General features: G+C 42.4%; 1 protein-coding gene across 3 annotated transcripts in view; it reads left to right on the forward strand.

The window, feature by feature from the left end:
• otofa (otoferlin a) overlaps positions 1-16,596 on the forward strand; it is a 335,468-nt gene that overhangs the window by 121,200 nt on the left and 197,672 nt on the right. For all 3 annotated transcript variants that reach the window (XM_080193269.1, XM_080193267.1, XM_080193268.1), the window contains exon 4: positions 1,252-1,351. In XM_080193269.1, the coding sequence (XP_080049395.1) occupies positions 1,252-1,351 (100 nt within the window). The remainder of the gene's footprint in view (positions 1-1,251; positions 1,352-16,596) is intronic.

A 16,596-nucleotide genomic window follows, 5' to 3' on the forward strand; every position in this document is an offset into this window, starting at 1 on the left:
TCCAGAGATTTGTACAGTGGCTGTGACAAGGTCCTCAGTGCTGGCACCCTGTTTAGGGCAGAAGTAGTTCTGAAGTATCAGCTTTAAAAAATTAGAGTTAACCTGAGCACCTGCCCTTGTAGAGATGAAGATAATAAAAAAAGCTGTGGTCAGAAAGCACCTGCTCCCCTCTCAACCAGTTCCGATGAAAGGGGTTCCTCTTTTGGGGAAAAAAACTATGGTTAGAGAGCTGTTCAAAGGAGAAAGTACTTCAGAGTTAATGGACCATGGAAGAGTTTGTGCAAATAAACAACTCCGCTACCTGCTTTGAAGTAGCCTGGACCTGTCAATTAGAAGGGTTGTAAAAGTTAATGGAGTGTGAAATAATAGAGCTCATGGCTACTTTGAAATGGACTAGAGCTGTCAATCCAAAGGTCTTTAAATGATAAAAGTTTATTTGAATTAAGGACTTCAAAGCAATCATAGAATCCTTACAATGCAGAACCCTTCTGTAGCCTAGTAACAGCTGAAGAACCCATAGGCACAGTTGGAGGCCATCCAAACCTCCTTGTTACCCATCGGAGTCTATGGCCCTTGGTCTGCACTTGTCAGGACATGAGAGATTTGCTCCTACAGGGCTAACAGTTGGGGGGACAAGCACACCAAGGAGCCGGAGCATTCTGCCTCGAACCCGCTAATTATATTACAATCAATGCAGATTCGTTCAGATCAGATAGTTGCCCTCTCCAGACGAGAACCTGAATTCTCCAGGGGGAGCAGGCTGGGAGACTGACAATAGGTTTGACACCAGGTGAGAATCTTGATTTTGCCCTCACACCTGATCCAATGGCCATTGGAAATCCTGGCTAAGGATAGCAGCCCTGAAAGATACTGACCATCCAATTCAGAATCACAGTTCAGAAATCAGAAAGGAATTTTAAAGGATTCACCAGAATGGTCAATGTTTTTATCCTCCTGCCGAAAACATTATTTTGTTGCCTTGTGATATATTGTTGAAAATTACAGCAAACAAATTTTGGTAATGGTTGGCAGATGCTGGTGCAAGTCCGCATACATAATTGAATTTGAAATGATTACTAGCATATGCTTTCTCCATACAGTGCTGTTTAACAATCTACGTACAATTGACTTTAATTTTTTTTTTCTCTAAAATGAAATGATGGGTTGTTTGCAATATAATGTGGGTTTTATCATTTGGCAACAAACTCAAGAAATGCTGGAACTGATGTACCATTCTTGTGTTATTCTCAGATTAATTGGGACTTTCGGGATGGTATTACAGAAGGTAGTGGAAGAAGGACAGCTGGAAATTTCTGACACATTAATAGATGACAACAACAGCTCAATCAAGGTAAGATTTTTGATTCTTTTTCCCTTCTTTACTAGTGTTTTACTCACTTCATAATCCTCCACCTTTCTTTCAGTAGAGGAAACAAAAGGAAGGAAGACTGGCTTTCTGAGGCATTGACACTGAGGAAGTGGGGGAGTTCTATGACCCACTATTGGTATATATGAAGGTCGGGGGTGTGGTTGGGTAACAGTGGTTCGCATAAACTAAAGCAGGTTTCCTACTGCTGGCCTGTCCCTCATTGCTGGGTCTACCACCCACCTGCCCTTCGGCCTTTGAAGACCTTAAGTGGCCAATTAATGGCTGCTTAAGGTCCTTATTCCAGCTCCAGCACAATAATAGCTGCGGCTGGGGAAAGCAGAAGGAAAACAGCCAACCAGGCAGATTTTGCTGCGTGAGTAAAAAAGGGAAGGAAGAGAGGGTACTTCCTTTAGGGGGTCCCCTGTGCCCAGTGCCGTCTCAAAGATGGCAATAGTCCATTTGATCCTCCGCCCCACTCCGTGGCTTCTGAAACCTGATCCACTTTGACTGTCCCCAACCTCGCTGTGATCTCCAAAGCCTCCCTGATCTAAATATCACAATTTACCTTAAAGTCTGGTATCCATGTTTTTCCTTTCTGGGGACTACTTGCTTCAGGTGCTGCTGGGATAATGGAACTATCAGCCATTCAGATTGGTTGGAAGATCTCACTGGAATTTAGAAGAATGAGAGGGGAATCTCATAGGAACATATAAAATCCTGATGGGACTGGACAGTCTAGGTGTAGGAAGAATGTTCCCAATGTTTGGAAGGTCCAGAACTAGGGATCACAGTCTAAGGATAAGGAGCAAGCATTCAGGACTGAGATGAGGAAGAACTTCTTCACTCAGAGAGTTGTGAACCTGTGGAATTCTCTATCACAGAAAGCCAGTTCATTAGATATGTTCAAGAGGGAGCTGGGCATGGTCCTTGTGGCTAAAGGGACCTTGATAGGGGTATGGAGAGAAAGCGGGAGTGGGTTGCTAAAAGTGCATGATCAGCCATGATCATTTTGAATGGTGGTGCAGGCTCAAAAGACTGAATGGCCTATTCCTGCACCTATTTTCCATGTTTGTCAAAGGCAATTTGGAATGAGCAATAAATGCTGGTCTTAGGAGTAGCTGGGAATGTGGAATTAAAGTGACAATCATATCAAGCCATGATCTTATTAAGTGGCAGAGAGGGCTTGAGGGGCCATGCTCCCAATTTGTATGTTTATATGAAAAAAGTAATTAGAATTTTAATAACTACTGCTGCTACTATTGAGAGGAGAGCCATAAGTTGATCAGGCTGAAGATTATTTTTAATAGTTTTGCTCCTATGCCGGTAGGCTCGTTCATTCAATTGCTTCTTGTTGGGGCCTTTCATGGCCCAGAATGAATCTTGCTTTCCACTGAAATGAGTATGGCTGAGTCAAGGCACTCCCAATCTAGATTTTGAGAGTTCCCAAAGGGGAAAAATGGGCAACATGTGAACTCCCCCAACTAAATTCGCCTACGTTGAAGTGGCAGAAATAACACAACAGAACCAGGTTCTTCTCAAGCACCCAACCAGTCTGCCAAACCACACTCCAATCCTGTCCAAAGAGATTCTATTTTAAATGCTTCAAATAATAAGGTTTCATCAACTTTACAGATTACTCTGGCTCTCTGCAATCAATAGTTGATATACAAATTCTATTAACATTGGAATTGCGCAGTTCAGGTGGTTTTCAGTCTACAATTAAACATACCAACAATCAGTAAGACAAAGATTAAGAAGAAAAACTTTTAAAATATTAATTGCGAGCAACAGTTGGCATATTTTCTTTTTTTGTGTCTGGGCTTGTGAATTCCCATTTTCTCTCCATCATTTTGGATCCCACAGCATCACTAGATGATAATAACCAGTAGCCCATTGACAGAAATCCACCAATAATGCACAGATCTGAGTGCAAAGGGGGACAAGACTCTGCATCTTTGATCTGCAAGACTATTATCCTTAGATTTTGACTTCTGAAAATAATAATACAAGTACTTACTTTACCTGGAGCATGAGTTACAAGTTGGTGGGAACTGGGCAAATTTGTAAACAAAAACTGGGCAAAACCAATTCTAATTCAAGGTCTAGTTTTAAATCTCATTCATAAAGGGAGTTAGACTCTATGTAGCAATTTAAAAATACATTTTTAAATTGTATTTAATGTTAACAGTTTCCAACCTTTCATTAAATATTTACAATTGAAGCAAAATACATCTACATCATGAAACATTTAAGACAGCATTATCCCTGCCCATTCTAATATTCAGTGTAGTTATATAAATGCTGGGGAGGGAAGTTTTGTTTCCATCTATCGATCATTTGATCTTTTTTCAATTCATTGCTTCGGTTCAGGGTTTACATGTGAACTGGATAAGCACCTGAAAAGAAATGTAGGGCTATGGGGAAAGGGCTGCGACCAGCTGATTTGTTCCTGCAGAGAGCCAACACAGACACAACAGGGTGGTTTACTTGTGTACTGTAACTATTCTATGATTCTGTGACTTGTCTATCACTAAATCTGGGGAACGGACATAATAACAGTAAATTGAGGGGCTAATTATAGGTATTTTTCTACCTGTGATTCTTCCCTCTGTGATTCTTTGATTTTTGAAAAATTCTACCGCTTTGTGGAACTGTGTGTCTTGTGTTGTTACTTGTTATTTATGTCAAATAGCTTCCTATAAGAAACAATGTATTTATTACATAAGGCATTTGAAAAACTGCCGGATATCTAATAATGCTGTTCCCAGAGGAAACCTTGATTTTTTTTTTCCCAATTGTTTTGTGGGGGAATATGGGCATCACTAGCTAGGCCAACATTTATTGCCCATCCCTAATTGCCCTTGAGAAGGTATGCTGTCTTCTTGAAATGCTGCAGTCCATGTTGTTTCTTCAGAATGAACTCTTCAAAGTGCAGCTAATGAAAATACAACAAAATTTACTCCAGCTTATAACTCAAAGGAAGTGTTTAATAAAGAAATGTCATTACTCCAAACCTGAGCCTCATCCTGGGCCATTCCAAGCTTCCCACAATTCTACATAGCTCCTTACTTATAGTGAATCAGGTTCCATGTTTTACTGGATCAGCTGACCCTTGTATCTTGTTCCCATTGGTCACATTACATCCAATACAAAGTTGTCACTGGTGACATTCTAACAGATGTGGTGTAGGTACACACACAGTGCTGTTAGGGAGGACCAGGATTTTGACCCAGAGACAGTGAAAAAAATGGTGACATAGTCCCAAGTCAGGATGATGAGTGACTTGGAGTGGAACTTCCAGGTGGTGGCATTCCCATGTGTCTACTGCTCTTGTCTTTCTAGTGGACACACATTTGGTGCTGCCTAAGGCGCCTTGGTGAGTTTCTGCAGTTCATCTTCTAGATAGTACACACTAATGCCACCTGTTTGTCAGTGCCAAAGGGAGTGAATGTTTGCGGAAGGAGCAACAATCAAAAGGACTGCTTTGTCCTGCATATCATTGGACTACTTCAGCTTTATAGGAGGTGAAGGAACGTGTTAAATTAAAAGCAGAGGAATTTAGAGTAGCTAAGAGCAGTGGGCGAGAAGAGGATTGGGAAAGGTTTAAATGTCAACAAAGATTGACAAAGAAGTTGATAAAGGAGGGTAGGAGAAGCTATGAAGCTGGGCTAGCACTTAATATAAAAAAGGATAGCAAGAGTTTTTATAAATATATAAAAAGGAAGAGGCTGGCTAGGGTGAACGTTGGTCCTTTAGAGGATGAGAAAGGGGACCTAGTGGTAGGGGATGGGGAAATGGCTAAGGTCTTGAATAACTTTTTTGTTTCTGTCTTCACGGAGGAGGACGTGAATAATTTGCCGGGTGTTAGCGATGGAAAGGTGGTAGGACTGGAGGGTCTTAATGACATTACTGTTACTAGAGAGGTGGTGCTCGACAGACTGGAGGGGCTGATTGTGGACAAGTCGCCAGGACCAGATGGAATGCATCCGAGGGTTCTGAAAGAAATGGCGGAGGTGATAGTGGATGCCTTGGTGGTTATTTTCCAGACGTCGCTGGATTCCGGGGAAGTGCCGGAAGATTGGAAAACGGCTAATGTTACGCCGTTGTTTAAGAAGGGTGCCAGGCAAAAGGCAGGGAATTATAGGCCGGTTAGTTTAACGTCTGTGGTAGGTAAAATGTTAGAATCCGTCATTAAGGAGGAAATTGCGAGGCATCTTGAAGGGAATTGCTTGATAGGGCAGACGCAACACGGTTTCATTAAAGGGAAGTCGTGTCTGACAAATTTACTGGAGTTCTATGAGGATGTGTCTAGGGCAGTGGATAGAGGAGAGCCAGTGGATGTGGTCTTTCTGGATTTTCAGAAGGCGTTTGACAAGGTACCTCACAAGAGGTTATTGCAGAAGGTCAGGGGACATGGAGTTGGGGGTAGGGTGTTAGCGTGGATAGAGGATTGGTTGTCAAATAGGAGGCAGAGAGTGGGGGTCAATGGGTGCTATTCGGATTGGCGGTTGGTGACTAGTGGGGTGCCCCAGGGGTCGGTGCTGGGGCCTCAGCTATTTACCATTTATATAGATGATCTGGAGGAGGGAACCGAGTGCAGGGTGTCGAAATTTGCTGATGACACCAAGATTGGGGGAAAGGCAAATTGTGCGGAGGGTGTGGAGAGTCTGCAGAAGGATCTAGATAGGCTGGGCGAATGGGCCAGGAGATGGCAAATGGAATTTAATGTTGGCAAGTGCGAGGTGGTCCACTTTGGTAGGAAGAATGGTAGGAAGGACTATTACTTACGTGGCGAAAAACTGCAGCAGGCGACGGTGCAGAGGGACCTCGGGGTCCTTGTGCATGAGTCGCAAAAACCCAGCTTGCAGGTGCAGCAGGTGGTCAGGAAGGCGAATGGGATGCTGGCCTTCATAGCGAGGGGGATTGAATATAAAAGTAGGGAGGTCTTGCTGCAGCTGTATAGGGCATTGGTGAGGCCGCAGCTGGAGTACTGTGTGCAGTTTTGGGCGCCGCACCTGCGCAAGGATATTTTGGCCCTGGAGGGAGTGCAGAGGAGGTTTACTAGGCTGATACCGGAGTTGAGGGGATTGAGCTATGAGGAGAGGCTGAATAAACTAGGCTTGTACTCGTTAGAGTTTAGAAGAATGAGGGGAGATCTCATTGAGACGTATAAGATGATGAATGGGATGGATAGGATAGAGGTGGAGAGACTCTTCCCGCTCAAAAAAGACAGTAGGACTAGGGGGCACAGCCTCAAGATAAAGGGGAGGCGGCTTAGAACGGAGTTGAGGAGGAACTTCTTCACTCAAAGGGTGGTGAATCTCTGGAATTCTCTGCCCGTTGAAGTGGTGGAGGCTGCCTCGCTAAATATTTTTAAGAAGCGGGTTGATGGGTTCTTGATAAGAGAGGGGATTAAGGGTTATGGGGAGAGGGCGGGAAGGTGGAACTGAGCCACGACGGATCAGCCATGATCTTATTGAATGGCGGGGCAGGCTCGAAGGGCTAGATGGCCTACTCCTGCTCCTATTTCTTATGTAATCCATCACACTCCTACGTTGCACCTTGTAGATGGTCTCTCCGGAGTTTGGAAGTGTGTTACTTGCTGCAGGGTTCATAGACTCTGACCTACTCATGTAGCCACAGTATTCATATATCTAGTCCAGTTCAGTTTCTCTTGAACGGTAACCCCCAGCATGTTGATTGTGGGGGATTCAATGATGGTATTGCCATTGAATGTTAACGGGCAATGGTTGGATTCTTGCTTGTTGGAGACACTTATTGCCTGGCACTTACATGATGAATGATCCTATAATTAAATTCAGGGCAGATACATCTCTGACAGACATATGGTGGTGATGGAATCAAAATGTAGCACAACTCATCCGTGGCTTCTTTTCTGAAGTGCAGGATTACTGCAAAGTATTAATACATGTGCTTATAGGAGCAGCTCTGTCTGTATGGCTATCGGTGGCTGTAAATCATATTCTTCCAGTGTTTCTGGGCAACTCTGTAATTCCCCCTATTTCCAAAAAATATCCATGAATAGATGTTGTGAATAGGAAACCCATTGCATTTTCTCGGGGACAGGGGAAGAGTGGACAATCAGAATCCTGGAGGCAGTGCACCAGTGCTGGAGAGGATAAAGTTATGTAACAGGGATATAGGCACCAGGCCTACTGTGAGACTAGGAATGGGGGATCTGAGGGAAGTGTGATTGGAGGAGGGGTGGTAGCTAATAATTTGTTCCAGTTGGTATATTTTTCATTAATTTGCATTTTTGAGACAGCCTCCCACAGTCCTGTTTTGCTGGTTTGGCTATTTTTTTAAACATTTTTTACTCATCCTTCAAGTTACAAAGCCAATGCTCAGAGTGGACTGGTCAAACCCAAATCCATTCCTTGCTTGCTCCAAAAACCAAATTCAAAATCCGATGGAAGCCAATTCAGGGTCTCCCACAAGAGAGACAAGCAAGATCCAAGCCAACAAGATAAAGCATTGCTCCCCAACTTGTGCTTGATCCAATGCTTGATCTTGGCCAAAAGGCCAAGACCAAGAAAACCGATTGCAGCTATAATCAGTTACAATTCAATCTGAGAAAGGGAACTGAAGCCAGCATCAAGTGCTAAATTTGCATAGGAAATTGGCCTGATGATGCTTTCAGCTTTGTGTTCTGTATAACTCTGGGACATCCTAACCAATCTAGTATGCAAAACCCTCCTGTGACAGTTCACATAGACCCTTTAACATCTACTTTTTACCAAAAAGGTAATCTAATTTCTTGGCCGATCAGGCTTAAGCACATTCACACTGATGACAGCAGAAAATGTTTATTGAATAATAATGGAAAAAGGCTTCTGTTCAAGGTTAAACCTGGGGGCTTATCTGTTTCAAAGGAGTAAAAGCCACTCCAATATTAATAGGAAGAGAGCCTGAAGACTTGTTTGAAATTACATAATGGACCTATGGAGGTAGAAAGTGAAATGTTAGGACTGCAGGCAAATTTGATGTGTTAATCTCAAGACACTAAAAGGACACTTGGAAAAAAATGAAAAATCAGAGATAATAATTCATTTTCACAATGTATGTAAAGCAAGTATTCAAAACGATGATTAATTCAACATTTAACAGCTAGAAATCATTTGTCACTTGAACTTGAAGCACAGATTATACTGTTAAATTTAAATAAATGTTTTGCATTTTTTTTACAAACGATGGTGAAAGTAGGGTTGCAGTTGTGTGACAGGAAGATATACTATAATATTTAGAGATAACTAGTTCTTCAGAGATCAATTTGCAAAGCTGAAAAGGTCCCCAGGCCCTGAATGCATACATCCTCAATTTGTGTAGCCACAGTATTTAAATGGCTAATCCAGTTTAGCTTTCTTCTCAATGGTAGCAACCACCACTACCCACTTCCCCTCCCACCGCCGCCCCCAGGGTATTGATAGAGTGGAGTACCATCTTTTGGCCATCTCCAACAAAAGAGAATCTAACCATCTTTTCTCAACATTACCATCACTGAATCCCTAACTATTAACATCCTGAGGCTACCATTGACCAGAAACTGAACTAGATCAGTCAAACAAATACTGTTGCTACAACAGCAGTAAGAAGTCTCATAACACCAGGTTAAAGACTTGTGTTAACCTGGTGTTGTAAGACTTCTTATTGTGTTTACCCCAATCCAATGCCAGCATCTCCACATCATGGCTACAACAGCAGGCCAGAGACTGGGAACTCTCCAGAGTCCCAGAAAGGTGTTGAGAATGATAGGTTGTAAACAGTCATATTTTAAACTATTTATTTATTTCCATCAATTTATTTCCATGAGAAATTTGGGGCCTCAAGATATCTAATCAGAATTTCTACCTGGATACCATGCCCCTGTGATTCACACTGCCATCAAAATAGGCTTTAAAGGGGAAGAATTTCTAAGATACTGGTGAAAACTCACATAGGGCAATTCTCCCAGCACGTTATGCTGCTTTTGTAGCGCAATGGGCCAGAAGACTCAGGTGGAGACCATTTTGCGTGCTCCCCGCTGGGCACCACAGCCCGATTTCTGGCGCCATCAGCTCTGTGCCAATTTCTGGCATGGAACTGCATAATTTATTTAAATCAACATTTGAATACAATCTAAATTCCACGAGCAGGCCCAGGACTGAAATCTCCAGGCCCGCTAGCCTCTCCAACCCCCACCAGGAGGCTTTCACTCCAGCAGGATTTAGAATAGGCCCCACTTGGGAGAGCTGGCAGCCCGATCCCCTGGAGCGAAGGGTGGCCATCAAGGCCTCTGACGGTTGGGGATTCCCCCATGGGCATTGCCACCTTGGTAACATCACCTTGGCAACACCAGCCTGGGCTCCCAGGCACTGCCCACAGGGGCACCTTGGCACTGCCCATCAGGCATTAGGCAGTGCCAAGAGGATAGCACACCCTGTTGACACTTTGCATTTGTGCTGAATGACAGAGGAAAGGAGGCCAATCAGGGCTGGGCATCAGGGTTGGAGGGGTGAAGATCAAGGCTGATCTGGACATATTTGTTTTGGGGGGGGGGTGGGGTGGGAACGCAGTGATCTGGCTGGCCAGCAACTGGAAGGCAGGCAATGCAGGGCTATTGCACATGCACTGATATCGCTACATGCGCAGTGACCCATTCAGCACTATGCTGCCAGCCTCCCCAGCAGGAATTGGCCTCACCCACCGATTTATGTTAGTGTATTCAGTGCAATGCAGAATGTGGGAGATTCATTTTGAAACTCCCTATGGAAAAAAATGTGATTTACTCAAGTTTTTAAATGAATTTGACACTTAGAAGTTTTTTGGGAGAATCACCCCTGCAGACACGGGTAGCCTACCAAGAAGTAGGAGAGAAAAAGCAGCTGGTGGTTGAAAGGCTCTAAGCTTCATCAAGTAGCAAGTGTGAGCAGATGCTTGGATTGAAAACATCAGGATTGTGAAGATTAGAAGTAAGGCTGGATTATTCACCTAGCTTATGCCTGAAATCACCAATAAAAAAACCTATGAAAGACAGTTTTGGGGTTAAAATTTATCGGGTTGGACCAGGGAATAAACAGAAGTAAACCCTTGGGAGTTGGGAACAGGGTTTGGGAAAATTGAATGTTACTTAAGGGGCAATATAAAGCATTCCTGTAAAGTGGATTTTTGAGTTGCATTAGAAGCAAAAGGGGAAATTTTTGTTCTGTAGTTTTAAAGTGTAAGTTACCTACAAAAAGGTGTTGAGTCAATGGTGTTTTTCTCTGATGATTATAGTAAAAAACTTGAAGTCTTGTCATGTCACTTTTTCAGCTATCAACAGATAGTTCAAAATTCTTTTATTGATTACCAATTGCTAAGGAGATGGTAACACTGTGTGGATTCATAGATTCCCTATAGTGCAGAAGGAGGCTATTCGGCCCATCAAATCTGCACTGACAATAATTCCACCAAGCCCACGTATTTACCTTGCTACCCCCTTTACACTAAGCAACAATTTAGCATGGACAAGCAACCTAACCCACACATCTTTGGAGTGTGGGAGGAAACTGGAGCACTCAGAGGAAACCCATGCAGGTACAGGAAAAATGTGCAAACTCTACGTAGACGATCACCCAAGGCTAGAATTGAACCCGGATCCCAGGCGCTGGAAGCAACAGTGCTAACCACTGTGCCGCCCAAATTATGTTCATAATGAGGTATGCACAAACTAGAGATAATGGAACGCCTCAAAAGCACTAGAGTAGACGAAGCAGAGTTTTAATGAAGATTTTTAATACTATGAAGGATTCTGATGAAATAATTAGAGACGTTTTATTTTTCTTATTTGGTAAGTCAGTGATATCAGGTTAATTTCGTCTTTGAGAATGAAGAGAGGGGTCAGGGAATATTTGTATGCGGCAGGTTGTTGTTGTTGAAAATTGGAATGTTTTGCCAGAACAGACAATTGAAGTAGAGATCATTTCACCTTATAAGAAAAGCCTGGATAAATATTTGAATCCAAGAAAAATTGTGGATTATGGCGAGTGAAGGACAGGGGAGTTAATTTTGGAGTGGTCTAACAAAGAATCCATGCAGGCAGAATGAGCTGAATGACATCCTTACATGCTGTAAACTTTTATTGTTTCGTACACAAAGTTTCACTTCATGATATGAGGAAAACATTTTTCACCCAGAGGATGGCTAGACTCTGGAACAAACTTCTCAAGTGAACGATGGGTGCAGATTGAGTTCAAACCTTCAAAAAGAGGACTGGATTGCTATCTGAAAATAAAGAATGTGCAAAGTTACATTATAAGACAGGGGAGTGGGAATGATTTTTCAGAGAATCAGTGCAGACTCAATGGGCTGAATATCCTCCGTCTGCACTGTAAAGATTCTGTGATTCTGTAATGTACCGGCTCACCCACAAAGCTGCTATTTATAACACTATTCAGTCTTTTCAGTTTCCTTGCATTGTAAGCCAGATAATTGCAGACGTCTTTATTATAATAATGATGATCAGTGAAATGAACAGATTTTCAAGTACATCTTGGGCAAAGGAATCTGTGCACAATGTGGGCAACATTGGTTTCAGTGTTGTCTTAATGACAACATGGAACCAATCAGAGATTTTGAACAAATCTTGTTTTGTGTTGATGATGCTATTTTGTTTTTTTAATACTAATCTAGAGAATAGGAAGCAACATATGTCTGACAATGTTCGAGTCTGAGATGCAAAGCCAGATAATGTTAATGGAACTGATGTGTATGAACTTTAAATTAATTGCTTCACCCTTTCTGCATTTAAGACTGTGTTTCATTCAACATCTCTAATGGACTATTAAGAGCATAATCATTTACTATAATTGTCTCATTCGAAAACTTCCCCATCCGATGAACTTTTCAGTTTGTTGATCTTATTGTGACTTTTAAAATATTTCTCACCTTCAGTCAATACTTGTGTTTGGAGTACATGCTTAGAACACACCAAGAATATTTTGCCTAAAGCTTTAGTCAATTCAAAGTCCAAATGTTGGAGACAATGTTTGAGAATTCTTGCCAGCTGTCATCAAATTAATCACACTTTTGTCTTCAAGTCATGAGACCGTGGTTTCAAGACTGACCCCAGAAACCTGATCATAAAAATCTAAGTTGACACCCCAATACAGGCTCTGATAGATAGATGTAAAAGATCTAATGGCACCATTTTGAAAAGCAAAGTAACTTCTCAAAGTTCTTATGTTTATTGCACATTCCCTCATGCTTTGCTTCTGTTTGTCCAATTAACCAGGTGGTTTGGAAGTGTTTATGCCAAGAAACATTGAAACTGTATGGAGCAGGATATACTCTTTCTTGGATAGCTTTTCTCCTGTTTATTATTAATCATATTCATATATCAGTACAGGCTTAAAAAAGAGAACTTGACATTCTAGGTTGACAATTAAATGTTGATAACTCCTCATTAATGGAGGTTGATTTTTACACCCATTAGTTTTTAGATTGATGAGAGGAGGTGGGGAATGGGATCATATGGGATCAGCAAGGTGAGACACAACTAATCTGACTTTGAGGCCTGGAATATTTAATGTATCTCTGCATACTACTGATCAGCTGCCAGGCAGATGGGCGAGATCAGTGATCACCAGTCAGCACAAATGAGGGCTCACCTGCAAATGGGTAAATCACAAATTGAGTCTCAGGTGAAGAGATTCCAGGCTGGATCAGCCATGATTTTCCTTGTGGGATGTCACATGGCCTTACAAAGGAGGTTCTGCACTTTACTTGGAGGATCTCCATTCTCACAACAGATCTGCCTTGAGTGCAGAGGGGCCAATTTAAACAGCAACCAGGGTTTTTTTTAATTCTTTCGCGGAACATGGGTGTCACTGGAAATGGCAGCATTTGTTATCTACCTCTAATGGCCCTTGAACCGAATGGCTTGCTTAGCTGGAGGGCAGTTAGAAATCACTCACATTGCTGTTGGTCTGCAGTCACTTATAGGCCAGGTTGAGTAAGAATGGCAGATTTCCTTTCATAAGCAGGAAATTAATGAAATGCATGAGTTTTTGCAACAAACAATTGACAGTTTCAACATTGCCATTACTGAGACTGCCAATATGTTCAGGATTTATTAGTTGAAATCAAATTCCACCAGCTGTCATGATGGGATTTGAACCCAAGTCCCCAGATCACACCCTGGGCCTTTCAATTACTGGTGCAGGGACATTTCCACTACCCCACTATTTCTCCTGATGAAGCAATGAGCCCCTGATTTGCAGGAGACCCTCATCACTTTATATGGGCACCTCAGTTACTGAACTGCAGTAAGCAATTCAACCAGTGATCGATGGGATTCCAGTGTGGACAGGATGGAAAAGCAAAAGGCTCCATTTTAAAAATATGTTGCTTTGTTGCTGTTGGATCCACTAATTAATAAGAACCCATTATTTTCTTTGAGTATTCACACTGGCTAATTCTCAACAAGGAATCAAATATCTAATCTTGTGAAATAGCTCCAGTTGACAGCCTGTAGACGAAAACAAATGGTCAGGTTTCTGGGTTATGTGTTACTCAAGACATTACAGGTGGAAATTTCTCCAAATTTGACAAGAGTACAATAGCAGGTAAGAAAAGCGGTGTTCAGACTACTGTCCCGAGATGGTTTTGGTAGGTTTTTGTGTCATATTTTGAGAGATTTAAAAGTTTTCAGCACTGGTTTCATGCTATCTCTGTGGATTCACCCAATACCAGTATTTAGAATTGGCACAATGGTATGTGCATTGTGCAAAATCAGTTCCCCTAACAGGGCTGCTCCACCATTCAAATTGATCATGGCTGATCATTGACCTCAATGCCATATTCCCACATTTTCCCCATACTACTTCATCCATTAAAATCTGAAAAATTATTTATTTCTTGAATATATTCAGTGACTTGCCCTCCACAACCTCCTATGATAGAAAATTCCATAGAGTTCACTGCCATTTGAGTGGAGAAATGTTTCCTCATCTCAGTCCTAAATGGTCAACTCCATAGGCTGAGACTGTGTTCCCTGGTTCTGGATCCCCCAACCAGGGAAGACATCTTCCCTGCATCTCATTTGTCCAGCCCTGTTAGGATTTTACGTTTCAATCAGATTTCCTCTCATCCTTCTACACTCACAGGCCCAGTCGAACCAATCTCTCCTCAGTGCCGCCAACCCTCGTAGTGAACTTCCATTGCACTCCCTCTATGGCAAGTACATCCTTTCTTGGGTAGGTAGGCCAAAACTCATGCAATACACCATGCGTGAGCTCACCAAGGCCCTGTATAACTGCAGTGACATCTTCACTTCTGAACTCAAATCCTCTTGCAGCATAGGCCAACATAATATTTGCTTTCCTAATCACTTGCGTCTCCACGTTGTGTACCAGGACATCCAGATCCCTTTGTATATCCACACTCCCCAATGTATTATTATTTAAATAATAATTTTCCTTTTAGTTTTTCACACCAAAGTGTATAACTTCACTTTTAGTCACATTGTGCTGCATCTGCCGTGTGTTTGCCCACTTATTCAGCTTGCCTGAATCACCTTGAAGCCTCCTTGCATCCTCCTCATAACTCACAATTCTGCCTATTTTGTGGCATCAGCAAACTTGGAAAAGTTACATCTAGTGTTCTCATCCAGGTCATTTATATATATTGTGAACAGTTGGGACCCAAACATTAATCTCTGCAGTATGTTGAGTCACTACCTGCCACTCGGAAAGAAAAACTTTTCTTCCCGCTCATTTCCTATCTATCAACTATCTATTCTTGATCCATGCCATTACCCCCATTCCATGTGCTTTAATCTTGCCCAGTAACTTCTTACAAGCAACATTATCAAAAGCTTCTGGAAGTCCAAACACACCATATCTATTGGTTCTCCCTTATCTATTCTACTAGCTAAATCCTCAAAAAACTTCAGCAGATTTATGCATGATTTGCTTTTTGTAACCCCGTGCTGGCTTTGTCCGTTGTGTTAATGCTTTTCTAATGTTCTGTTATCACATCTTTTATAATAGATCCAGCGTATTCCCCATGACTGATGTCAGGCTAACTGGTCTGTAATTCTCCCTCTCCCTTGGTGAATAGTGGGGTTACATTTGTTACCTTCCAATCTGTATGAACTGCTCCAAAGTCTAAAGAAATTTGGAAGATGACATCAATGCATCCAATATCTCCAGGGCCACTTCCTTTAATACTATAGGATGTAGATTATCTGGCTCTGGTGTTTTGTCAGTCTTTAACCCCATAGTTTTGCCAGCACCAATACAGATTTCCTGGCGATACAACAAGATGTAGCGCTAGGGTTAGACAGGCCAAGAAGATCTAGTTGCACAAGGTGGTGTTAAGCACTTTATAGATAATGTTTATCTCTGAAAATAAGCTCTCACACCTTGCAACCTCTTCTTGTTCTTATGTGATATTTGCCTGCGTGGTGGCATCCCCTCAGAGAGCATGAGCATATCAGTCATGCCTGTTTCTTGTTGGGAATGAGGACATCTCCCACAATATAGAGAGCTAACATCACTCATCCCAGTCATCGCCAGTGTGTGCTCTCTGCACATGTTGCCCTGCTGCTTGATACCATAAAAGGTTAACCACCTGTGATGACATTGAGTCTCAAGGGCACAAATCACTAAGGAGAAGCTTAGATCATGTGAAATTCTTGCACAACATCGCCATGATATGACCTAGATTGAGAGTAAGCAAGCTGACTTCAGCCAATCAGAATGCAGACAATTGAGGAACAATGCACTGTCTCTATGGCAAGTCATCATCATCTTCCTGCAACAAGGAGACTATGGGCTGCTGCTCCCTCCCCATGAAACATGCCTTAACAGTGAGGATGTGCGCTCCCAGCAGTCTGGCACTAGAGCCATACTCAGAGAAAGAGCATGAGGATATTGGGATGTGCTTAGCGATCTACATCACCACCATGCGGTGAGCACACCCACAGCCCATCTGGACATTGTCATTACCAACTTCCTCACTTTCCAGGATCTCCTCGTTGTTGTCCATCTCAATGTCCTAATTGGAGGAAATGTGCTATTCCTCCATCTCCTCCTCAGGCTGTTCCTTCCCCCTTTACAGCTTTAGGTTGTGAACGGTGCAGCAGATCACCATGATGGGTGATATCCTACGTGGACTGTACTACAGGGCTCCATAAGACCGGTCCAGACACTGGGACATTACATTTAGCTTCCCCATAGTGTGAGTTG

This window comes from Carcharhinus amblyrhynchos, chromosome 7, assembly GCF_965287045.1.
Source record: "Carcharhinus amblyrhynchos chromosome 7, sCarAmb.v2.hapA, whole genome shotgun sequence".
NCBI lineage: Eukaryota > Metazoa > Chordata > Chondrichthyes > Carcharhiniformes > Carcharhinidae > Carcharhinus > Carcharhinus amblyrhynchos.